Source organism: Meriones unguiculatus, chromosome 3 (assembly GCF_030254825.1).
Source record: "Meriones unguiculatus strain TT.TT164.6M chromosome 3, Bangor_MerUng_6.1, whole genome shotgun sequence".
Lineage (NCBI taxonomy): Eukaryota > Metazoa > Chordata > Mammalia > Rodentia > Muridae > Meriones > Meriones unguiculatus.
In genome coordinates this window covers 24078453-24104557 of record NC_083351.1, presented here as the reverse complement: position 1 = coordinate 24104557, position 26105 = coordinate 24078453, and the positions used below count along the sequence as shown (strand labels likewise).

Genomic DNA, 26105 nt, shown 5'->3' with positions numbered 1-26105 from the left:
TGTTGAAATGAAGGTGTGTGTGTGGGGGGGGAAGGAAGCTTTTATTGAGACAAGCTTTGGGAGACTTTCCCAATGTCTTCCCAGCCCCATGGTCAAGGAGCCTTCCCAGATATTCTGATTTCACTCCCACTTGGGGGAGTCAAAGCTTTGCTTCTCAGTGGGGGGCTGGAGAACAGCTGTGTACCCTCCAGTGTGCAAGCATCATGTCTCAATTCCCTCTTTATCCACACCCCCTTCAGTCTGAAGGCTGCTGGCTCAGCGGGCCTCCTGCCGTCTGGGGAGTCTGGGTTTGAGCTGGGGTGAGGCGGTGGCACCATCGTTATGGTAACGAGCTGCCAGCTCATCATTGCTAATGACTTGTCGGCCCCTGGGCTTGGTGTAAGACTCTTTCCCATTAGCCCTTCTTCCCATGTTACAGACAGAAAAAGTGAGGCTTAGAAAGGAGGGGCGTGGGAAGAGAAGAGTCTGAGAAGGTTGGGCAGCCTTTTGCCTGGGTCCCTAGCACGAGAGTCGTGGGGAAAGAGGTTACCTGGGATCTGGGTTACAAATGTGGCTGCACAGGTTCGATTTCTTGGATTGTTCATGTGTGAATAGACCCATGCTAGGGTAGACTTGCACATGCTAGCTTACATGTTCATGTGCATATATGCAACAGCCCACAGGCATGTTCCAAGCATCAGAACACACACACTTGTGTATGAATACTGCCTTTCCCCATCTGCACATAAGGCACCCAAGAAATCTGGGTTTGTGGGGGTGTCCAGGTATGTGGGTGGGGATCTGATCTTTTTCTGATGCAGCTTCAAAGTATCTTGTTAACAAAGGGACAGAATGGTTCCAGGGTTCTTCCTTCCAGTCCAGAGCTCAGTATGGGAATGGGCTGGGGGCAGTTCAGGGAACCCAAGCCTTCAGCTCTGGATGTCTTCTTCCTCTGTGCCCTTTGAGCTCAGGTAGCCCCTGCCCCCCCTCCCTGTTCTTTCTCATCCTCTCCTCTTCCTGTGTGTAAATATTAAAGAGCTGAGCCTGCAGGGCTGATGTAGACATGGGGAGAGAATGAAATTAAAAAGGGTTCCCTCGCCCCCGTCCCGACACCCCCACCCCGCAGTCCCCCGCTTCTGTTTCTTCTCCTCTCTTTTCCCCTCACTCAGTGATTCCACATGCCTCTCCTCCCCCCAGTCCAGATGGGAGCTGGCTCCTTCGGAAAGGGGGCTCAGGACAGGGTGTGGGGAACTCCCTCTCTCTTCCTCCTCCCAGCACATCTGCCTACAGGGCCGAGAGCCCCCACGTGAGTATTTATTTTACTTGGGGGTGGTGGCTAAGAAGGAGAGTGTCTTTTAGAAACAGCTGTGAGTGGTGTTGAGAGGCTCAAGACTGAAAGGAGGTGGGTGGGGTCCTATCTCTAGGCTTCTTCAGGGAAGCGCCGTGTCTGGATTTCTTTTCTCTTTTGAGACCTTCAGGGAAGGGAGGGACGTCAGGCGTGCCAGTGGATGAGAGCAAGGGTAGGAGTTTTATGGTGAGAGGGGTTTTGTCGGGTAAAGCCTCTTTCTTGCTTTCTGGGTTTCTGGAAATCCACCCCCACCCCAAAGTGGCTGTGGGAACTGTCCTCAGTGCTGAATGAGACTGGGCAGAGACGGGCTCCTTTGGAGCTGTCCCGGGTGCTGAAAAGGGTTAGGTCCGTGGACGGAAAGGTGCCTCGGCAGGGCTGAGGGTTCACTAGAAGAATTCTCCCAGGTGACCCACTTTCCAAGGGCAGAGTCCCCGGATAGAAATATAAATTCTGAGGTCATTCTTATGAATTTAGGCCTCACAGTTGTTAGTGTCATTTGGTAAAAGGACTTTCTTTTCCCTATGTGAGTTCACTTTTCTCTTTCCAAAACCATTGTACTGTTTCTGTGGGGCTAGGAAGGAGCAATGCGATTGGAGCTGTGAGCTTTATTCTTCTGAGATCGTCTTAGTAAAACACATTCTGGACCCTGCATGAGCCTTTCTCCTTTTGGGCCCCAGAAATACAGACTCAAGACATTCAGAGTTTGAGTCTGACAGGATGGATCTCAGTGGACGGAGCTCACGATAGAGCTCAAGATAATTGATTGGCCACTTGGTGCCAGCCTGCTAACCGTAACTTTACATTTTCGAAGAGGAACCCTAAAATATTCTGTGAGTCTGTTTGTGCCCTTCCCATCCCCATCCCTAGCTCAAAGCATCTTTTGGGAGAGACTTATGTTGGGGAGGAACATTTCTCAGCAAAGGATTCAAGGAGTGGGTGGGGTTGTTCAGTGCCATGGAGAAGAGAAGGAGGAGGCTACTGGAGATGGGGCAGCAGGGAAAAAGGAAGATCTGGGGGAGTAAAAAAAAAATTATTCAAATGGAAGGATGAGGTCTGGGTTTCGATACTCGGCTCCTCTGGATAGCTTTTCCCCTACTGGCTTGCGGTCAGGGTCATGGGCAGTGTCTGGGTTCTTCTGCTTTGCTTTTGCAACCACGAAGGGAATAGAGCAAGGAGTTATTTCCCCAGGTCCTTTCCCTTGTCATCCTGGGGGGGGATGAGAGCCAAATGTCAGGACATGCAGATGAGAGTGTGGGGGAGCAACAGGCAGGAGGGTTGATGGCAGCTCACCTCCCATCCCCAAGAGCACAATCAAATATTCAAATGGGATCCTTCTGAGGGGGAGGGGCAGGGAATGGTTTCCAGAATGACTCTGGGCAGCCTTTGGGTGTGGCAGGAAGTTGAAGTCAAGGGAGAGATTTCCAGAGGTCTCACGCTGAACCAGTCTCTTCTTCCCTGGATAGGTTAACAAGGGGCCCTTCCACCCATTATGTTTTTGATGTAACTCATCAAGATGATTCCTCCTTCTTGAGCTGCTTGAGAGGAGCTGAGTTTTCGTATGCCTGTGGGTGCTGGGGAGGTGGTGGGTGTGGGTGTGGGTGCCTGTTTGGGGAGGGGAGGTGTTTGTGCTCCATTCGGCTCCCTTGGTTACATAACAGCTTTGATAAGGCTCTGGAGCTGCTGTTACTGCCTGAAGCAGTCACCCCTCCACCCCCTCATAGAAGGCTTGGTGTCCACCCCCTTCTCCCTGGCCCCTTAGAGAGTCCTGCTATTCATGATCCAGTGTTCTAGCAGTTGCCTCTCTGCCAGGAGGTGTCCGCAGCTTGCCTTCCTGTCCCTGAGTGGCTCCTGTTTAGAAATACTTGCTTTTAAGACTTTGAGCCTGGGTCATCCCCTTTCCATCTGTGAGCTTCCCAGCCTACCCTCTCCCTTGTCAGGGCTCTCAGGCTGCCCTGGGAAACTGGATATCATGGAGCTACTCTGTAGGGAAGAAGAAGGGTGTCTCAGGAGGCTTCAGGACACAAATTAGTGCATTTACTGTTCTTTCTCTGCCTCAATATGTTTGGGAGTTTGGGAGTGGAGAAATATACCCAGAAGTGCTAAGAGGAAACATCTTTTTCCTTCTCCTACAGCTAAGGGGATGTATGTGTGGTGGTAGGTTGCCTCTTGGATGGAAAGAGTTATTATTATTCTCACTCAAATTATTTGAGCAGATACTGTTTTTTATTTTTTTAATTTATTTTTATTTTTATTTTTTTTGCCAGGCACGGGACAAGGGACAAGGGAATTTCAGAGCCTTTCTCTAAAATGTCTTTCCCTGAGTGAGGTGGGACTGGGATGAGTCTAGGAGCACACATGTTGCTAACGGGAACAACTTTGCAAATGGATCGGTGGGAGACTGGGAAGTTGCAAATATAAGTTTTTTGCTAGGGACTAGATGATAGATTTCTGTCTTTGTGGACAAGGTTGAGAAGCCTGTGGTGGTGGTGATGGTGGGAAGGTGCCTATCCTGTGAGTGGGGCTGTGATGATGTATGCATACATTTGTGCATATACATGTGGGCACAACATACATGAGCGTATGTATGACTGCATACATCCATTTATACATGTGACTGTGAAGGCACCTAAACCAGCAGATGGGTGTGTGATGTGTTCACCCAGAGATACAGATGTGTGGCCATGTGTATGTGAACATGGATGTGAGTCTGTATATATACTTACACATAAATAAGTACATATGTATCTACTTAATAATTTAGGAGTGTATGAATATATGTGCAAAACATTGATTCATAGAGAGAAGGAGATAGATACTGAATTTGACTTGACACTGGCTCTGTCCAAACGTTGTTTCCCCACTAGCTTGAACTTGGTCCGCTCCAACGTCTGCCACTCTTCTCTAGAAAGCAGGCGTCTCTAAGTCTCATGTCCTGGGAAGCCAGCTAGTGCCCATCACCATTCATATGAAGGCAGTTTGCAGAGAGAAATCTTGACGACAGCTGTGAAAGAGATCCGGTCCTGATGTTGTCCAGATGCTGTGATGTTCAGGGGTGTTGGTGGGGAGGTGTGAGAGGAGGAGCGTCAGCACTGGTCCAGAGGTTCCATGAACTACGAACAAGTTGGGCGCGATAGAGGAAGGGGACAGGATGTTAAGGAGGCCCAGTGTGTGTGTGTATACATATGTATATATATATATATATATGTATGTATGTATGTGTGTGTGTGTGTGTTCACCCATATGGGACATGTGGCAATGTGTGTATTACTTACTTATCTGTGGTAGTATATGCACATTTAACCTAAGTGTGCTTTCTAATAACGCATATGAATACAAAGTTGCATGGGTATACAAGTGGACACGCTCATAAATGCTAACACGCACACATATGTAAACATCATATATGAGATATCCCAATACATGGTAACAGTGGCTGATGGCAACTTGTAGCCATAAACCTTTGTATTTCTTCTATTCATTTTTGTGTGTGTGGGTGTGTGTGTGTGTTTTGAGACAGAGTCTCGCTCTGTAGCTCAGGATGGCACAGAACTCAGTATGTAGCCCATGATGGCCTCAGATCCATGGTAATCCCTGTCTCAGCCTCTTGAGTGCTGGGCTTATAGGTACGAGCCTCCATGCCTAGCTCATCCAAGGAGGATGGTAGCTTACCAACCTGTTCCATCCCATGCACCTCGCCCCAGGTGGGCAGTCGCTCAGCCAGTGTCTGTTGTACGCTGACAATGTTCCAAACACCGTCCTTGGCAATCCGGCTGATCCTCAGCTTCGAGTGACTTACAGGCCAAGGAGGAAATGTGGAGGCACAGGAGCAGAGTGGTCACCAGGAACCCGAGGAGGAAGTTAGGTCATCTCTGGAGTGGGAGGGAGGAGTTTGGCCAGGACCCAAAGAAGGTGGCGTGGGGGTGGTGGACTGAGCTAAAGCTTAAAAGGGGAGCAGGCATTTGGCATGTGAGCACCTGAGGGACACGGTATTACAGGGCAAGAAGGGTCCCACTGGATGGTGAGATGGCTCAGTGGGGACAGGCATCCCCAGGACCTACACAGTGGAAGGAAAGAATGCCTTCCTCCGGTCCTCGTCCTTCTGCAGGCACACCACAAGAGAATTAAATAAGCACAGGTAAATGTATAAAATTATAAAGAGGAAATGCCCCACCCTCCACCCTTGCTCCGTGGGCTCAGTAGCTGCAATTACATAAAACTATCCCTTTTTTTCCCCTCCCTCCTTTATTTCCTATCTCTTTCCCACTCCTTTCTGAGACAGAGTCTCAAATCAAGCAGGCCTAAGACTCACCAAGTAGCAGAGAATGACCTTGAACTTGTGATCCTCCTGCTCCAGCCTCCTGAGGGCTTCGATTACAGGCCTGCACCACCATGATAGATTTGATGTAGTTTGGGGATCGAACCCACGGCTTTGTGCATGCTAGGCAAGCATGTCTCCTGCCATGGTCATGTTTTCTACCTCACTGGGAGTGACATCTGGAGTGCCTAGTAGTTGGGCCAGAGAATTATATGTTAAACCATCACCCATCACCACCCTAGTCCCCAGAGGCTTCCTTTCCATCCCATAAAGCTGGAAAGCCCCAACATGAGGCTTGACACTTTCCTTCTCCCTCAGCCTAAGATGCTCTTTTAGACAGTCATGCCACTCCCTCCCTCCCTTTCTGCAAATCTTGGCTCAAAAGTCTCTTTTCTGCAGAGGCCTCCCCAGCAGTCTAACTTAAATAGCCTCTTGTCACTCTACCCCCTCACCTCAGTTTATATATATTTCAAATTTTCGCTCGCCACCGCCGTCACCTCACGTTGGTCTCCCCGTCTCACTTTCCTCCCTAGACCACAGACTTCCCGAGAACGGGAAGTTCGTCTGCTTTGCTCGTTGTGTTACCGACTGCGTTACGAAGAGTATCTGGCTCCGAGTAGGGCATCCTCAGTTTATTTGTAACAGATTAGAAAGGCACCACACGCTCTATGCCGACACGATGACTGGATCAAGGTGTGAGGCAGGGGGACCCGTTGGGATGCTGCTGAGACAGCTTTGGTGAGAAATTATGAGGCCTGATGTAGAACGTGAGCCATGCAGGATGAGGAAAGGCAGCATCGTGTACACACATAACGTACACACATATGCATGCACACATACACACACATGTATTTTAGCCAGTCATACCTGCTCCCTTTGGGGAAGGCTAAGGAGAGAAGTAGGTGTGTGTGTGTGTGTGTGTGTGTGTGTGTTCTGTGTATGTATGTGCTGTGTGTATGTCATGACGAATACCCCACGAGAAGCTGGGCAACCTCCGTCTAACCCTGGCTGCTTTGCTCCCTTCCTTTTGGATCTTGTCGCTTTCAACCCACACACGCCCACCTCTGCCAGCCAGGCTGCAGAGGGCTGCTAGGCAGGGTCTCCGTGGTTCCGTGATTCCGTTGCATCAGTGACGCAAAGCTCCTGCCTTAGGGAATAGGCTGGATTGCAAGCGGGACCGGAACAACAGGAAGGACCTTAGTAAGTCAGAGCCACAGGCAGAGAAAAGAGGACAAGCTGCAGACCTTAGGCTCAGCTCAGACCCTGAAATCAGATGTGGTACCCCACTCCCCTGGTGGGGTGGGTACTTTAGCCAAAGATGCTTGGGAGCTGTTGGTTTCTGGGCCTGTGATGTGAAGTCAGGTCCCATTTCTGTAGGATGGACTGGGGCTTGGCAGTATGGGAGGACATTCTCTTTGTGTCTTGACAGAGCATTTCCCCCTCTCTCAAGGGAGCCAGGGTCTTTGTATTGCAGAATGGGGAAGTAAGGGCAGACCTCAGGCAGGACCAATGGGCTACTAGCAAGAAGGGACCTAGGCACAGTGTGTGATCGATGCTGGTGAAAACTAAAGACATGGGGGTGGTGGGTCGCCCTTCCCCCACTCCCTCCCTGACTTCTGGGGAAAGGGGCTATTCAAGGCTAAAGATCTTTTTGAGTGTTCCTTTCCCAGACCTCTTCACCTAGGGCTGGGTTGCTTTGCAACGGAGAGGCTGGTACTAGAACCCATTCTAGTTAGTGGGGTGGAGGGGACCCCTCTGCCGCTCTCTCTCCTCTCTCTTTGGGGCGAGGGGCCGGGTGCTGCAGCCTCTTCCTTCCCACCTGGGCTGTGAGCTTGGGGGTTGGGCCGAAACAGCCGCCAGAACCGCCCACCTGCCCGCGGTGTCATGGCAACGACTCTGCCCACGTGGACTTAGAGGAAAGGGAGGAGAAGAGAGGAGGAGAGGTATCGCGATGTGAAGATGGGAGGGGGCTTCCCAGGGTCCCTTATGCTAGGGTCTCCACTCCTCAGCTTGGACTAGCCCTGACTCCTTTCTCCCCAGAGACCACAGGGGAGGGTGTGGCGGTGTTTCGGTCCAGGCTACCGAGGGTGCTTGTCCTTGAGTGGCCTGAGAATGATGACCTTGGCCTCTTACACGTGGACCTTGGCTGGGGTTCTGGGGAACATGGAGCGTTTGCACATGCACGCTTCTCCATGTCTCCCCATACAAGTCGGGGGGTGGTGCTTGGGGCTGAGGGGATGAGAGCCCGACCTACTTCTCCATTTTCTCACTATTTTTCAAAAGGAAAATGACCCACTTTTCAGCCAATCGGACTGGGGCCTGTTCCCAGGCTGATTCCCTGAGCCCCCCTGCCCAGGCCTCTGCCCCATTCCTCAGCCTCTCCGCCACGTGCTGGACCCACTTCGTAGGGGAAGCAGGTGCACCCGTTTGGAGGGGTTCTTCATTGCCATCTGTACTAGGCTTAGGGAAGATCCTGCTCTGGCTGCGGGTAGGGGTGGGCCAAAGCTGGTTTGAGAACAATCAGCCACTTTGGGTAGATGCCCTTGACTGCCACAGTCCTTGGCTCTTTGGATGTCTCTTCTCCTAGCCCCTGAAGGTCTCAGGGTGCACCTACCATTTCACGGGATGGAAGGGAAGGATTCTGGGGATGTTGGAAGGGCTGTGCCTTCACCCAGTTTGTTTTAGTGGTTCGTTGGTACTCTGGCTTCCTAAGCTGCTCATTTCCAAGTGAAATGGAAAGCCTTTTCTTTCTGTCTGCTAGCGCCTGCAGCGGATTCCGTATTCCTTTGAGAGACCCCTCAAGAAGGGTTCTGCTTGAGCCGTGTTTCTCAGCCCCTCCCCCTCTAGGATATTGGTCTGGGCCTCAGCGTCCCCTCCCTCCCTCAACTATATTGGCCTGGGCTGGCTTGGGGGGGTGATTAGGGATTTAATTATTTAGTTTCTCTAGCTCAGTAGATTAATTCCATCCATCACAGGCAGGCCGAGCCTTCTCTCCCTCTTTGGGCTGCCTGGCCAACCCCAGAGGAAGGGAGCATCATTGCTCACCTGGGCCTACTGTTGGATGTGGGAAGGATGGATAGAGTTCTCGTTGGGGGAGGATTTGACATTGAGCGGATGTGGGTGCCCATGAGATGTAAACACACGGAGCTCTCGCAGGGACATAAGCCTGTGGACAGATGTGTCATGCTTGCGTCTTGTGCGGCTTCTGCGCACCCAGACATCAGTGACTTTTGGGTGATAGTGCAGATGTGGACAAACCCTTGTGGAAACGGTGTTTCTATGTGCTGAGTGTCCAGGACTCTGTATGACAGTGAGTGCTGGGTAGGGGGGGTGTGGGTGACTGCACGGCGGTAGCACATAACATCTGGATGAGCATGAGGTAAAGGTGAGCAGACAGCACCTGTGTGTGGCCATGTGTGAGGGAGAAATGGTAGGTGTGGAGCTTTTCTTGAGGTGGGTGCTGGGCCAGACCTGCAGGGGGTCTATCTGCTGACCTCATCAGAGGACCCTTATTCAGAAAGATGTTTCTGATACATACCTGTTCAGTCTGTGTTGGTCTCATTGAGGCTGAGGATGTCAGCCCTGTATCTACCGTCTGTGTCACCTCAAGCAGCTTTCTTTACCCTCTAAGCCTTGGTTTCCTCATCTGGATGATGGGACAGATGATGATGGCAGCTGTGATGACTGTGTGAGAAGATGTTTTTTTCCCCCCTTCTATTTAACACAGTGCTTGTGTGGTTACATCACTCAAAGAGCTTAGCTTGGGTGGTGGTGTACTCCTGTAATCCCAGTGCTTGGGGTGCTGAGGCAGAGGGATCATAAATGGAGGAGTTTGGGCCCATCTGTACACTGAGTTTCAGGCCACCTTAAGCTGTGTATAGCTAGATGTCTCAAAAAATCATAATGGGGTTATGGAGAGATGGCCCCATGGTAAAGAGAGCTTGCTGCTCCTGCAGTGGACCAAGACTGGGTTCCCAGCACCCACACTGGATGACCCACAATTGCTCGTAACTCCGATGCCCTCCTGTCCCCGGTGAGCATTGCACATATGTGTTACATGTGCAGACAAGCAGTTTTATACACCTGCACATAAGTGAAAGTGAATAAATGAATAAATAAATAGGTAATTTTTAAAGTAGTTTGGGAGTCTGGGGATTCTGGTACAACCTGTATCCCCAGCATTGGAGAAGCAGAGGCAGGCTGATTGTTGGGATTTTGTGTGTGTATGTGTGTGTGTGTGTGTTGGTGGTGCTGGAGCCCGAACCCAAGACCTTATAGATGCTAGATAAGCTTTCTACCACTGTACTGTCTCCTGGCCTAACTTGTGATTTTTGAGGTCAGCCTGGTCTGCATAAGTTCCAGGCTAGCCAGGGCAGCATAGTGAGACTTTTTTTTGCATTTTGTTATTTTTGAGGCAGGCATTTTCTGTGTAGCTCTGGCTGCCCTGGAACTTGCTCTATAGATCAAACTGGGCTTGAACTCAGAGGTCTGCCTGCTTCTGCCTCCCTAGTGCTAGGATTAAAGGACTCGTAGTTTTTTGTTTTTTGTTTCTGTCTTTTGAAATTAAAAGCAGTAGAATCTGGGTGTGGTGGTATACACCTTTAATCTTAGCACTTGAGAAGCAGAGGCAGGTGGATGTCTGTGAGCTCAAGGCTAGCCTGGTCTACACAGGGAATTCCAGGACAGGCAAGGATACATTAGAGAGAACCTGCCTAAAAAAAAAAAAAAAAACTAAGGCTGTAGCTCAGTTGGTAGTGCTTACCTGGCATGCATGACTCTGGGTGCCATCTCCATTGCCGTGTAGAGCACACCTGTAATCCCACCTGTCAGGAAGCAGAGGCAGGTGGATCTCTGTGAGTTCAAGACCAGCCCAGCTTGGTCTGCATAAGTGAGTTCCAGACTAGCCAGAGCTAGGAAGTGAGACTCTGGCTCAAGCAAAACAAAACAAAACAAAACAAAACAAAGCAGAACAAAAACAGCCCCTGCTACTATTACCACTGAAGTCATTCTCAGTTACGTAGCAAGTTCAAGGTTGGCTTGGGCCACAAGCCGTAGACTTTGGAGTCGACAGGTACATGAGGTTTTCTGTTCATAGCTGGGCTCTGCCTGCATGCCTCCCTGGGCAGGACTCAAGCTGTCTGCTTTGGAAGTCTGGCCTGCTTGCAGGGTCGTTTCTCCTTTCTCCCAGTGCTTTAGCTGTTGGTTGCTACTTCTTGATGAGTAGGTCACTGAAGCTGAACCCATTGAGCATCTACCATATTCTTTGCTTGGCCATGTAGAAACATATATCTGATCCTAGCCTCTAAGGAGTTCAACGCTTGCACCCCCCACCCCCATTTGTCCCACTGTACAGAATAAGGGCTACGGGACAGAAGAGGAGGTAGCAGCTGCTCTGTCTTGGGCTTCATGGGGAGGCCACTCTTAGTGAGTACTTCATGTCGGGCTGGGATGGAGCTTAGATGACAGAATGCTTGCCTTGCCTCAGCAGAGCCCTGAATTGGAGTCTCGGGGCAGCATTAACTGGGTGTGACGACACATGCTTAGAATCCCAGCTCTTGGGAGGTAGAGGCAGGAAGATCAGGTCTTTATGCGCATCCCCAGCTACACAGTGAGTTTGAGGCTAGCCTGTGCTACTTGTGAGCCTGTCTCAAAAGCAACAGCAATAAAATATACGCATCAGAGGTGCAGTTGACAGGACAGGTCTGCTCCAGGGATGGCTATTACGGTTTAGGCTGCTTCTTGCCCTGCACACTTGCCTGCCGTGCTCCTTACCCCTCGGCTTCCCCTTCTGTTCTCAGGTCCTCAAAGTGCAGAGGTTCAGAGGAGAACTGGGTTTAGCCATCCCTGTGGCTGGGACAGGGTCAGCAGACTTCAGGCAGGTTCCACCCTGGAGTCAGCCAACAAAAGGCCCTTCAAAGGGTGCAGCCTTGCGCTTGGTTCTCCTGTAGCACCGACCCAGAAGGGGGGGATGGGCCTTTGTGCCGGACATCGCTGCGTCAGTTCTATGGAAGGCTTGGGGGACGACATGATAACCCTAAGTTGTAGGCTCCATGGCAGGGACATATGACTACTTGGCTAGGCTGGGAGTAGGAAAGGCCAGGGAAGATTGGCCTGGCACAGAAGCGCGTGTCCACCGGACCCCTGTTGGGTCGTAGCTCCTACGTCTCCTTCTTTGGTGGCCATGGCAGGCTCAAGTCTGGCAGCGCCTTGGAGGCCAGAGCAAGTCAAACACAAATGAAGGAAGGTGCTGTGGTGTTCGCGCGAGAAGAGACGTGGAGATGGAGACCAATGTACCATGTCTTGGATTGATTGTTGTCCAAGGTGAGGAGGCAGATATCATTGTCTCCATTTTATAGAAGAGAACACTGAAACCCAAGCAGAGAAAGCAAGCTGTTTAGAGTTCAGCTAAGAGAGCATACGTGCAGGTAGAGAGCTGTCTTTTCAGTTCCCAGTTTGAGACTGCTGAGCTCTCTCTCCTCCAGAGTGGGAAGAGAGACTGCCATTTATGGCTACAGAGGACTCTGGAGGTCTGTGAACCAAAGGGCTCTAATTCCCTCAGGTTCCACCATTTTGGGACACCGGGGCCGCTCTGCTGTGTTCTGCAGGCTCCTTGAAATGTGGGAGGTCTTCAAAAGCATTCTAGGCAAGCAAATTCCTGGATGCACAAAGTGAAAGAGTTCCCACAGTTCCTACCCATTTCCGATCCAGCAGGCGTGGCTGCAGTCTCTGCCCAAGGCTGTCTGAGAAATGCTTAATTCTCATGCATTTAAATCTTCAGCCAGCCCTCACCTCGGCACAGTGCTGGGTATCTTACCTGCATTACTCTAATCCTTGTGGGATCACAGACCTGAGAAAGACTTGTGAGAGAGGAAAGTAATTCCTTAAGGCCTGTGGTTAGTGACTGTTTAGTAATGGTTCAGCTCAAAACTTAGAAAAGACACTCTGTCACCAGCTACCCCTGGCCAGATCCTCAGAGGAGTTCTGGTCCTGGGACTCCTCTCAGCAAGAGAAGGCTTCCAAACTGGGGGGTCTCGGAGACCCTTGAGGAGTGGAGGTGGAGTGGGATGGTGGTAGACATAGCTGGGACAGGAAGTGGTTGGCAGAATAAGAATGGTCAACACATTTGTATCTCAGAGAGCTTCTGGAAGCCCCGGAGGAGGAGGAGAAAGCTCACATTTTGTTTGCAGGGCCCCAGCTAGAGAAGGAGCTGGCGTTTAACACGTTAGAGTGACAGGACCTACTCAGGCCTGGTGGTGGACACTGAGCCTTACTCCTACAGCTCAGCCCCCAAGAGCCTCCTCATGGGCTTGTCCATCTCTGCAGCATTGCAAGGGGTCACCCTTTTCCTTCTTTCTTCTTGACCACTGCCTTCTCTGTGCAGAAGAGCACATTGGGGTGATACAAGCAAACAGGAAGAGGAGTGCTGTGTTTAGAGACAGGATTCTGAATACTGATCTTTCTGAGCTCTCCAGAGCCTTTGGAGGGAAAGGTGTGGAGGTCCTTTCTGTGGGCTTCCGTGCACAGGAGAGTGGGCGAGGGCAGCAGGGAAGCCATTCATTCATGTCTGCTGGCACCAGGCATTCTAGATCACAGACTGCTGCGGTAGTCACTGTCCCCCTGGAGCTGATGTTTTTACCACTGGAAGCCATCCCATAAAAATGTAATGGGTGAGGAAAGTAATTTCAAAGATTCCTAAGTGCTGTGGGACCGCAGAACAGGGTGATGGAGAATGGACCCGGGGAGGACTTTAGACTGAGTGGTCAGGGAAGGCATGTCTGAACTGAGCCCCAAAAGATGAGACAGAGGCAGCCGTGGGGATATCTGGGGCAGAGTGTTCTGGCAGCAAAAACATCAAGTGCAAAGCCCCCTGAGGTGGGATTTTCAAAGAGATTATAGGTGGGATGGGTTATCCACTGGTTGCCATGAGCAGTGCCTGATGGGTCAGGAGATGCATTTAGACTCGGGCCTGCTGAAACGTCTTGAGTGTTTTTAGAAGAGTGAGCCCTTTTTCCGCAGCCTTCTTCTTGCCCCGAGCTCTCAGAAAGAGTTCATTAGATAACATAACGAAGGTAAGGGAACATGTCTGGAAGCTTCCCTCCTTCCGTTCTGTTCCTCCTTCTCCATTTCCTCTGGCAGGGACGGACGGCAGGAGAGACATTTTCCTTGGAATCTTGAGGGTTAGGGTTGGGCCGTGTGACTGGGTGGCCAGGGACCAGGGACTGGGGCACTCACCTAGCAAAAGAGCTGTTGACAAGGATACAGAGCCAAACTAAGGTCAGGTTGGTTAGTGGGGCTCAGATGAACGTGGATGCAAGAAGAGCTGAAGGGGGTGGGAGGAATCCATGGGCAAAGATAAATAACTGTGGGATCTGAGTTGTGGGCCAGAGGTTCTGTGTTACAGTTCAGGGGGGTGGCCTCAATCCCCATTCCCAGTGGGCATGCAGCTGCTGTCAGGTCCAGGGGTGGTCTGAGGGCTAAACAGGGAAGCAGGTACAATCCTTGCTTTATGGGTTCAGTTAACACAGAGAAAGGGGGATGGTTAGGCACCTTGAAGCTAGAGCTCTCAGCAGCACACAGGGTTTACTCACAGGCATGGAGGAACGCAGGTGCCCAGCAATTGGACAAGCCCTATGCCTCGCTTGCTGGGAAGTCTGTTATATTGAAACCAGTAGATGACCTCGTGGGCCCCATGGGAAGGAGAAGGTTGACCCCTGTCAAGGAGCGCCAGCATCTTTCTGCTGCTATCTGGACCATCTTGTCTAGCCTGTAGTTGCCCCAGCAGCTGCCCGAGGAAGCAGTGAATCAGCTAATATTTAATTTTTGAAATCTCCATCTTCACCCAAGGCACCGCTTGTGTCAGCGTCCGAGACACTGGTTTTTCTTGGGCACATCTGGATCCCTGGTCCCCAGATGTGGACCGTCTAGAACAACTTGTCTGTTCACCAGTGGAGTACCTTCGGCCTCAGATGGTTGTCTCAGAGAGAGAGCAAATGACCTGCTCAAGGTCGCGCAGTAAGCCGGTGAAGCAAGGAAGAAAAATAAAACCGCACATAATGATAGCCGCTTGTGTGGAATAGTTACTGAGGAGTTGATGTGATAAGTATGAAACACGTCGTCAGCACTTTGATGATGGCTCTGATGTGCCCATTTTATAGATAAGATTATGGTGTAAGCACGGTGAATCACCGGTCCTTGTATACACAGCAAGTGAGCAGAAAGGGATTTGAAGCTAGGCAGTGAGATGGCACAGCCACACCAGTGACTGCTTTGAAGGGGGAGGGGTCTGGGAGTTACCTGGGTCTCAGGGAAGAGGTGTCAGTCCTAGACCCCGGGGGGGCCCCCACGAGGAAGCACTCTGACTTCTGCAGCACTTTCCCTTCCCCATTTTCCATTCTTTTTCTGGAAGGTAATTGCTTGGGGCAGTGACAACCTCCTGGCGAATTACACAGCTGGCTTCCCAGTGAGATTTGTAGCAACAACCTCGCCAGCCTGGCAGCCCCCAGCAAGTTCCGGTTTAAGAAACTAATTGCTGGATTGTGTAGTTGGTGCTAAATTGGGTAATTTCTTGGTGATGGCATCTGTGCCACTTCTTCCATTCCCAGATAGATTGGAGGTCTCTCACGGAAGAACCTGTCACACACAGCGCCCTCCCAGGCTCCCTCAGCTTCCTAGCCAGCCATAGGTAACTGCGGAAGTGGCTGCCTCTCTGGTCAAGAGGTTCGCCATCTGGGCAGCTCTCTGCGTCATGGGATAAGAAGAAAGGTGACTTGGTGTGGTAAAGTGGAGAAAATGGGGCTGGGGTGTAGCTGGGTAGGTAGAGGTGTTTGCCCAGCGTGCAGATGCAAACAAAGCCCTGTGGTTTGGTCCCCAGAACCACACAAACCCCAGTTCAGCCTTGCCTCCAATCCCAGGATTCAGAAGTAGAGGCAAGATGACCACGGGTTCAAGTTTGACACATAGTTAGAGACCAGCTTAGGCTACGTGAGACCTTGTCTCGGGGTGGGTGGTGTGTGTGTGTGTGTGTGTGTGTGTGTGTGACCACCAACTTCAGGGAGTTCCCTTCATCCTCTTTGACCTTGGACTTGGTAAAAAGTTACATTCCCCATAGAGGGGAAAAAGCTAAACGAGGCTCTTCTTAGCTTTGTGGTATGTATGAAGTCTTTTTATTTGTTTGGTTGTTTAAAACCTGTTACTTTCTCATGACACTTCATAAGCTCGACTTCTCCAGGCTAAAAGCAAAGCCATCAGGCTGTGGAGTTGGGCAATGTGGTCTTTGCTGTTAGCTCTCAGTGTGATCTGGGGTAGGCCCAAGCCCGGGTTTCTTTTCCTTTAGATGGGAGTGTGAGGAGGAATGATGTCACCTCTTTGGGTAGTTTTGGGAATCAAATAAAATGCCTTAAGTAAAATGAACCTTGTTCTTTGTAGGCATACATTTACTCAACAAATACCTGCTACATGGCCAGGGGCTGGGGGCCCAGAGAGGGAGGAAAATTGTGTGTGGGGGGGACGAAATGAAGATGGTCAGAATTCCTATATGGAATTCACATTGTATCAGGAGAGAAAAGAGTCACGGGGATTTAAAATGGTACCTAGATAAGAACAGGGTACAGGATGCCTTGAGAGCAAACAGCAGGGGGATCTGACCTAGTCAGGGAGGCCAGAGAAAGCTTCCCTGAAGAAGCAACAACTGGGCTGAGATCTGAAGGGCAAACAGAAGTCAGCGAGGCAGAGGTGGGTGCGGAAAAGCTCTCTGGACAGGGAGTAGGCCCCATGATGTGAGGGATCATGGAACTGAAAAAAGGCTGGCTTGGCTGAAGCAGAGAGCCTGAGCAAGTGTATGGGGGGAGCGTGTGGGGAGAGGAAGCTGGAGAAGCAGGAAGGGCCAGGTGTGCGGGCTCAGTTGGCCAGGTTAAGATGCTAACCCAAGGACACGGGAGAAGAAAGCCGAGAAGTGACATGACCACACCTGCTCCCGGGACAGGGAGACCAGTTAACGAGGAGCCTTCTGCATATGTCCCAGCAGAAGGTGATGTCTGAGGTGCGGCTGGATTCTGGTAGCACTGCTTCCCGCCGCAAAGGCAGAAAATCTGGCCAACGGTGGTTTAAAATAGAGTTTGCTCCTTATCATATATAGGCCTGGAGAAAGGCAACCGCTTGTGTTGGTTCTGTGCCTCGGTGGTGTCAGGACTAACATCTCTGTGATTTCCTAAGCTTCTCTCTCAAGCTGATACCCTAGATCTGGCCGTCATTGTCTTAATCCAGCCAAAAAGCAGGGGAAGGAAGAAGGATGGCACCAGCAAGCCCATCCCCCTCTCACAAAGGCAGACTTTTCTCCAGGAACTTCATATCTCGTGTATAAATCATTAGCCACAATGGAATGGCGTGGCCTCGTCACAGGGGAGGCTGGGAAGGGAGAGGGGTTTGGGAATCAGTCTTTGCTAGTCAGCCAACAGTGATTGGTGGGTATGGGACTAAGTGGGCCCGGCTATTTTTAGGAAGCAAAACCCATAGGAAGTGGTGATGGATTGGACGATGAGTCCTCCCCTCGCTTGCTTTTTCCTTCCCATTCATTGTATTTAGTAATGAGATGGGGGCCGAGGCGGGAGGCATGGGATCTGAAGAATAGTACATAGGAGGAAGCCAGTTCATAATTAAATCTTTCCTTTAAAATGGGTGTGGTGGCCCAGAAATGCAATCCCGGAACACTGGAGGTGGAGGCAGGAGGATCAGGAATTCAAGGTCATTTTTGGCTGTGTGAGGAATTCAGAGCTGGCTTGGGTTATATGAGATTTAAAAAAAATTTTTTTTGAAAGGAAATACAGGGATGGAATAGCCCCTTCCTTCGGTAACTTGGGTTTAGCTGTCTTACTGTTTGTATGCTAAAGACTCTGGGCACCCAAGTAAAGGCTTCTGGTGGGGTTTGCTTGAACACCTGTAATCCCGATATTCAGGAGGCTGAGGAATGAGGGCATCCATACTTGGGCTACACAGTAAAATCCTGCCTCAATTAAAAAAGAAAAAGGAAAAAGTATGGGGCTGGAGAGATGGCCGGCTCAGTGGCTAGGAGCCGCTGGTGCTCTTGCAGGGAACCTGAGTTCATTTCCTAGCACCATGGGATGCGATTCACAGCCACCTGTAACTCCAGCCGCAGGAGGTTCAGAGGCCTCTGGCCTGCCTGGCCACCGATACTCACATTTGAATGCCCCACATGGGCACACAGCATATACATAATTTAAATAAAACAACCCACATCTTTTAAAAATGAAAAGAAAAAAAAAACAAAAAACAAACGAAGGGGTGATGCTAGAGATTACATTGTGTAATCTTTGAGGGTTTTATATTTTGAATATTAATCTTATTATTTAGTGCACTCATGGGGGTGTGCGCACATGTCACGAGGCACACGTAGAGGTCAAAGGTCAACGCTGGGGCTCTATTTTTCTCCTTCTACTTTGTGGGCTCTTGGATCTAGCTCAGATTGTTGGGCTCGGCAGCAATCATCCAATGAGCCATCTCACCAGCCCCAATCTCCTGGGGTTTTAAAATGGTTTCATATGCATTGTGTCATTTGATGTTCACTAAAGTCTTGGGTGATGTGCGAACAGGTGTAGCTAGGCTTAGAAGATCACACCATTTGTCTGATACCTTAGACCTGATCTAGGGGCTGTGTTTTATTCCTAGACAGTTCTTCCCTGTAGGGGCATGGGAGCTAGGGGTGTGTCTGGAGAGGAGGGATTCCTGGAGCTCCGTCTGAGGCTAGAGCTAAGGGAACATGCATTGGTGAGAACGAGAATCAAGTTTGGCAAGAGCTTGATGACATGCTGGATGAGGGGGTTCACGTCTGTAATCCCAGCGTTTGGGAGATGGATGCAGTAAAATCAGGAGTTCAAGGTCACCCTTGGCTACAGGAGGAGTGCTAGGGCCAGCCTGGGACACATGAAACCTTTCTCCAAAACCAAAACCAAGACTGTTGGAGCGATAACTCAGTGGTTAAGAACGCGTGCTAGGATCTGGGTTTGTTTCCAGCACCCACGTGATGGCTCACGGTGATCTGTAACTCCAGTTCCAGGGGGATTTGACATCTTCTTTTGACCTCAGCAGGCACCAGGCACATGCATGATGCACACATGCATACATGATGATAAAACACTCGTACATATAAAGTAAATGAATCTTTTTTTTAACTTTTTAAAGATTTTTTATTAATTACACTTTATTCATTTTGTATCCCCCCATAAGCCCCTCCCTCCTCCCCTCCTGATCCCACCCTCCCTCCTCTTTCTGCATGCATGCCCCTCTCCAAGTCCACTGATAGGGGAGGTTCTCCTCTCCTTTCTGATCTTAGTCTATCAGTTCTCATCAAAAGTGGCTGCATTGTCTTCTTCTGTGGCCTGGTAAGGCTGCTCCCCCCTCAGGGGGAGGTGATCAAAGAGCAGGCCAATCAGATTATGTCAGAGGCAGTCCCTCTTCCCATTACTATGGAACCCACTTGGACACTGAACTGCCATGGGCTACATCTGTGCAGGGGTTCTAGGTTATCTCCATGAATAAAGTAAATAAATCTTAAGGAGAAAAACCGAATCAAAACAAAACATCTCAGTGGAGCCCAGCAGCTTGGTGGCAGCAGGTGTGGAAGGCTGATGGCAGGGAATTCCTGCAAACACCCACCGTCGGGAGGTTCAGCGTGAGGTGCCAGTTTGCTATGACCATAGACAAGGAGAACGGATCGTGTGAGGGTCAGCCAAAGTGGCCTTTGTTCTGTGAGTCTTGGATCTATGTCCTTCTTGGGGGTGGGCAGCAAAAAGAATATGTCATGGACAAAGCCCTTGGCCAGTCAAAGCTTCACCCAGGTGGGAGCTGCCTCTGGATGGTTTTCTTCAAGAGCTCAAGCTCTTGGTCTGAACCCCCCTCTGTAATCTTAGCAAAAGGACAAGAGAGGAGAATTGCCATAGAGCCAGGCTCTTGGTATCAAGAAGGTCACCCCAGTGCCACTCTAGGCAAGACAACGACTAGCTAGCTCTTTTGGTCCAGGCCTTAAAGCTGGGAGTTACACATGTCTGAACCTTTCCTCTATAGAAGATTCTTACAAACATCCACAATCTTCATTGTGTCACATTCCTCCAGGTCAGGAAGTTCTTCCTGATGTCTGACTGCGTCTCTTTCACTATTATTAATCATGCCCCCAAAGCGAGCTCTTCCCTCTGACATCCCTGTGTCTAATAATGGAATCATTAGTCTTCCAGTCACGGCTGCTGCAAACTTCAGAGTCGTCTTCCTCCCTGACTCTCTCTCTTCCAGTATTCGACAAACCCTAACCGGCTTCTGGAACTTTCCCAGCCCACTCCTCAGAATTTGGTATTTGCATTCTTTGTCTGTGTTATACACACCGTTTTCTCCAGTGAGAATTATCTTTTGGCTACCCATATTGTACTTGAAATACCCTCTTCTCTGGGAAGTCTTCCTTGATTCTTCTCTACTGAATCGAGTCCAGCTGTCAATCCAAGCTAGCCTAACATTTTGTCAACTCTCTCCAGCACAGCTGTTTCCTCATCCACGCAATGAACACTCACTTAGGACAGGTTCAGGGCAGAGATGTCTGAGACCTGTTTTTTTCACCTTACTGGAGACCATGGTAGTGGGGGAGATGGAGACTGAAGCAAACAGTTTCAGTCTGGTGTGTTTGGTGCTTCACGGGGGTATCTGGGGTGTCATAAAAGCCCAACGAGAGGCATAACCCAGAATAAAGAGCACAGAAAGTCTCCATGGGAAGGTAAGGCTTCCTATGAGTAAGTGTTAGCCAGGAGGAGAGCTTGAGGGTAGATGAAAGGAGAATCAAGGAGGAAGGAACAGTTTGTGCCAGAATATGGGGATCTGATAATTCTGTCCTGGGAGAGGTTCTTCCCATCAGATTGCAGACCCTTTAAGGACAGGGGCCACACTCAAATGACCTCAGGATGCTTTGCATTTAGTCTGCCTTGCGGTAGGCGCTCAACAAATGTCTGTGGAACGCAGTCATATTTAAGGGCAATGAGCATGCTGTAGCTGAGCACCGTGGACAGATCACACAGACACCTGCAGTTGGAGGTAGGCCGACCTGTGAGCGCATTTGCATACATTTGCATAATGAAGCCAACTTCAATTCCCTGAGGGTCTGAAGCCTCTGCATCATGGGGGATCCAACCAGTCCTGCTTTGGGGGGTTGGGAAAGAAGATTGTCAGGCCAGAGAGAGACCTGTCCTGAGGACTCCAGGAGAAATGTCATTTCTCCTTTGCTGACTACCTCTTTCTTTTCTATCAGGAGCCAGTGGTCCTGCGCCTGCTGAAGTTAGGATTCTACCTGGTGGTGGGGATCCTGACATCAAGGATGGGATACCCCGGATGGTGAGTGTTAGGAAGTCTTGGAGATGGGGGTTATATTCAGATTCTCAAACTCAAATACTTGACTTGAAGTGACTCGCCCATTTACTGGCTTTTCCATCTCCCCATTTTGAGCTTCATTTTCTCATGGTACGTGTGGATAAGGTCTCCACGACAGGATTTTCAGTTGGCTTAGAGACTGAGGTGTGCACAGTACCCAGTGCATCACTAATGCTGGCGAAATAGTGGGAGAAGAGCTGCAGACAAGATCGGGAAGAAGCCAGAAACAGAGAGCAGGGGTGGGGAGGCGGTGTGGGGAGGATTGAGTCTTAGGAGGAGGTACTGCTGTCTGGAGTCTTTGAGACTGTCATCTCCTAGTCAGCAGATGGCCCAGGAGCTGGTCTGGGGTGGGGGAGGGCTCCGTCTGCCACAGCCTCTGTCCCTGTCCCTCCTGCTGTCACCTCCTCCTGCCATAGCTCCTGTCCTGGCAGCTCCTGGAGTCCTGATTGGAGGCAACTCTTGCTGAGAGCTGACCTCTCTTGTCCTGTCACCTTGGCAAGCCTGGGATGGGGGCCAGGGACACTGGTTCCACAATGGCTTCTCCACTGGCTCCCAGCCCCATCGGCCCACTGTTCCTGGGTGGAAGAACTCCTGGGTTCCACTCTCAGTCCAGTGGTCACATGGTGCCTGGTCTAGCCAGTATTCCTTCTCCGGAATCTTTCCTTCCTCCACAATCCCCTTCCATGGCGAGGGAGTGTGGCAAAGGATAGTAGGCAAGGGGTGGGGAGTATGACTCCAGCAGGGGAGTGTCTGGAGGCCAGCAAAAGCAGGAGGAACCAATTTCCTAGCCAGTGGCTTTCCCCAGAGGAGGGGAGAGGAGGAGCCTGTAGTCAGATGTGAGGAAAGTAGATGTGCAAGGAAGGGGGGAGGGGTGATGGGGCGGCATGGGGATATAGACTTGAAGTTAGTGTTCTCTTCTTCCATCATGGTGGTGGGTTGGCACCTGCAGCAGGGGGATGTGGGATAGGGTTGGGGCAGAGGGAGGGCTGTGGATCAATTTGCTTCGGCTTAGCTTGTTAAAAGCCGGTTCACCTAATGACTGGTTTCTTTGACTATGTTGTATGTCTGCTTGGGTCTCCTTTTGTTTTTGATAATCTAAGGATATTTAAAGGCCCATTTGGCTGAAAGCATTTCCTCTTGTGAATAAGTATTTATCAAATTTGCAGCTTTGATGAATGATGGGATTATTTTGTGCCCTTGTGTCTTTGTCTATTATGACTGTTTTAAGGACTTTCCAGTCCATGTGTGGAGAGATAGTATAATTAATCACAATAAATTGGTATGCACTACCAACAGGGATGCCACAATGCCTAGTGAAAGATGGTTTTAGGTGAAGTGGCCTGTTGTTCAGTCCAAATCCCTTTTCTCCCTATTTTCTCAGGAGGTTCCTGGGGCCTGGCCCCCAACAATATGAAGAGCCTTTGCTGAGGCCATGAGGGGTTACCATGGCGACCGAGGCAGCCATCCCCGCCCAGCCCGCTTTGCTGACCAGCAGCATATGGACGTGGGCCCAGCTGCCAGGGCCCCATACCTGCTGGGCTCCAGGGAGGCCTTCTCCACCGAGCCCCGCTTCTGTGCCCCGAGAGCTGGCCTGGGACACCTTTCTCCAGAAGGGCCCCTGAGCCTGAGTGAGGGACCATCATCAGTAGGTCCCGAGGGAGGCCCAGGGGGGGTGGGGTCTGGGGGAGGCAGCAGTACCTTCCCCAGGATGTACCCTGGCCAGGGCCCCTTCGACACCTGTGAAGACTGTGTGGGCCACCCACAGGGCAAGGGTGCCACCCGCTTGCCTCCCACACTCCTGGATCAGTTTGAAAAGCAGTTGCCAGTTCAACAAGATGGCTTCCACACACTCCCATACCAGCGAGGTCCAGCAGGGCCTGGGCCTGGACCTGGATCTGGCGCTGCCCCTGAGCCTCGCAGCGAGAGTCCTAGCCGCATCCGGCACCTGGTTCACTCTGTGCAGAAGCTCTTTGCCAAGTCCCACTCTCTGGAGGCACCTGGGAAGCGAGACTATAATGGGCCCAAGGCCGAGGGAAGAGGTAGCTCTGGGGGAGACAGCTACCCTGGTCCAGGCTCTGGAGGCCCTCACACCTCCCACCATCACCATCACCACCACCATCACCACCACCACCAGTCCCGGCATGGCAAACGGAGCAAGAGCAAGGACCGCAAGGGGGATGGGCGACACCAGACCAAGGCCACAGGCTGGTGGAGCTCTGATGACAATTTGGACAGTGACAGTGGCTTTCTGGGTGGGAGGGCCCCTGGAGAGCCTGCTGGTCCCTTCTGCCTGGACGCTCCAGATGGGTCCTACCGGGACTTGAGCTTCAAGGGGCGTTCGGGCGGGTCCGAAGGCCGCTGCCTTGCCTGCACTGGCATGTCCATGTCACTGGATGGACAGTCAGTCAAACGAAGTGCCTGGCATACCATGATGGTCAGCCAGGGCAGGGACGGATACCCAGGGGCCGGGCCGGGCAAGGGGCTCCTGGGTCCAGAGACCAAGGCCAAAGCCAGGACTTATCACTATTTGCAGGTGAGGCTTTGTGGGGTAGGGGATCATGTTCTGAGCCCTCACCAGTCTGGTCAGCTGGGCAACAGTGGGCATGGTTGGGTGGAACCCAGCTGGTCCTGTATTGGAGGTCTTGAAGGCAGGAGGCCCTGCCTCTGTGATACCTTGAGCCCCCCTTTGGGGCCTCACTTTCCTCCTTTATACAATGAAGGGGCCCCACTAATCTGACCGTATATGTCAATATGAGGAAGACCTCTCGAGCTTTTGGTCTGAATGAGATGTGCTGACCTCTGTCTTCTGTGGCCGAAGGTGGTGTGAGGTTAAGGGAAGGCAATGGATAGCACTGCCTTTGAGCTTCGAGCTTGGAAACTTTCCTCTAGCCGCAAGCCCTCCCCAGACCTTTTCTATTCAAATCCGGGTGGCCCAGTTATTGGAATATAAAGATCAGTTTCTAGAACATGCCTGTATTTGGGTTTATCGTTACTGGTTGTGGAGTGGTTGGGACAGTCCAGGAAATTACGGAGGAGTCTGGAAACATGCCTCTTGGGGGTTTTCTGAGGCTGGTGACAACACACTGGGGTCTGGGTCCCGTTGTCATCCCAGGCAGGGCTTCTCAAGAATGGATGGTAAAGTGGTGGCTGTGAAACTCTCCCATCCCGTCCCATGTAACCTTGTGGTCCTTTTGTCGCAAGGAGCTCCGAGCCCTTTCCTGGGGCTTTCATTCTAGCCTCAACCAGCTCGTGCTGATTTTGTGAGTGCTCCCATCATTTTTAGGAGGAAGAGTCAGTACAGGTTTAGGTGATCCAGCAGCTTTAGGGTTATCTCCACAGTCCACATTCCTCCTAGGCTGTTAACCCACAGCCATTCATGCAATGAGCGTGTCCTTGATACAGCGATCAATAGCCCCGCAGTTGAGAGCTCGTAGTTTCTAGGGAATAGACCAAGAGGGAGATGTTAGGTTGAGTGATAGAAGGGTGTCCTGGGTCCTGTGGGAAGGCAGAGGAGGCTTCTCACTCACCTGCGGGTGGTGGCTAGGGGTGGCTCGGGAAAGCTTCTATGAGGAATGTCTCCTGAGCTGAATCTCCGTGGAGGAGTTGGAGTTAGCCGAGTGCAGATTGGAGGTGTTTCAGGAAGATTGTACTGCGTGTTGGAAGATATGGAGAGGTGAGCTTGCATGAGTCTTTGGGGTGACATTGGCCTTGCCTGTAAGGTGTAGAAATATTAGTACTCTCCCGGGGGAATCTCAGGAAAGCCCAAGAGAGAAAATAGGACTATAGCAAAAACAGGACGAGACTTCTGGGATTTGAGAGCAGTGCAGGTTGGCTTCAGATTGCTCCCTGCCTTGGTGGGGAGCTGCTCAAGGCTGAGAACACAGAAGAGTGCAGGGAGGAAACGCCCACCCTTCCTCCCCTGAAACCAGACCTAGCCACCACTTTGCTGCTCCCTGCTGCTTCTCCAGGGCTGTCCTGACCTCCCTGGGGGCTTCCTTTTTAACATGCACCTCACAGTGTCCTGCAGAGGAGCAAAGAGCTCTGCAGTGGCTGTGGAGTGGGAGCCCTGCAGAGTGGCAGTGCGCGCCCTGGCCGGCCCATTTGCTGGCCCCCTGCCATTCCTCTCTGTACAAGATGGGGCTGGAGATGGTTCTCAGGGCCTGGGGCTCTAGAGCCTCCTGACACAATGGAGGTTGGGTGGGGGCCTGAGCCCACTTGTAGGTGAACGGAAGGCTGCCGGAACCTTCCAAGGCAGCCTAGTGTTCCCTTGGCACATAAGCTGGGGGTTCGCTCTATGCGACCTGGGATCTTTATTGGGGTATTCTTCTCCTCGGTTTTTGAGATAGGGTCTCACGTAGCCCAGGGTGACCTCCAACTTACCGTGTAGCCCAGGTTGCCTCCATCTGCTTCCACCTCCAATGTGCAGCAATTACAGGCAGGAATACATCACCATACCCAGCCTCCTGCCCCTTTAATGAAGCCTGGTTTCTCTCACTGACACGGGTGTGCCTGTGAGCCTTTTCTGGGTCCCTGCTTCGCCCTCAGAGCTTCCCTCAGTTACTTTCCATTTCCATCTTCCGATGTAGCTCTGGCCCCTCATTGAGCCTGCTCCCTTATGAGGGGATCTCCCAGCAAGTCCCTGTCCCTCAGCCCTGCTCCTCTTCAGAGCCTCCATCTTTGCTGTTTAACCTCTTCCTTGCAGCATGCACTTTAAATTCTTGCAGCCTTTCCCCCTTATATCTCATTCTTTACAGTGTGGGTGACCATCATGGACTTCAGCCCGTGGAGTCTATCCCTCCTCCACCAGGGCTCCTTAACATCTTTGTCCCTCAGCTGCCCCTGTAGCTAAGGATCACGTTGACTGGCTCTCTTATAAACAAGACCGAAGATGCTTTTATCCTAAAGCATTTCTCTAAACCCTCCCTCCCTCCCAGTTCCTCTCGTCATTTTCTACTTAACGTTCTCAGAGCAGAGACCCCTTCCCTCACTCTCCCCACCCCCCTTCTCACCACAGTCAGATTTTCACATCCTGCCCTTGAAAGTGCC

General features: G+C 51.1%; 1 protein-coding gene and 1 long non-coding RNA gene across 2 annotated transcripts in view; one reads left to right on the top strand and one right to left on the bottom strand.

Moving 5' to 3' along the window:
• The first annotated feature begins 1089 nt into the window (after positions 1-1089).
• Dlgap3 (DLG associated protein 3) overlaps positions 1090-26105 on the top strand; it is a 60965-nt gene continuing 35949 nt past the window's right edge. The window contains exons 1-3 of the mRNA XM_021644802.2: positions 1090-1285; positions 20941-21023; positions 22441-23592. Coding sequence (XP_021500477.1) covers positions 22492-23592 — 1101 coding nt within the window. The 5' untranslated portion in view covers positions 1090-1285; positions 20941-21023; positions 22441-22491. The remainder of the gene's footprint in view (positions 1286-20940; positions 21024-22440; positions 23593-26105) is intronic.
• Positions 24037-25640, bottom strand: LOC132653000 (uncharacterized). Its single transcript, XR_009590599.1, has 3 exons — positions 25440-25640; positions 24587-24771; positions 24037-24496 (listed from the first exon to the last, which is right to left on the bottom strand). It is a non-coding gene; the product is annotated as an uncharacterized LOC132653000 (long non-coding RNA).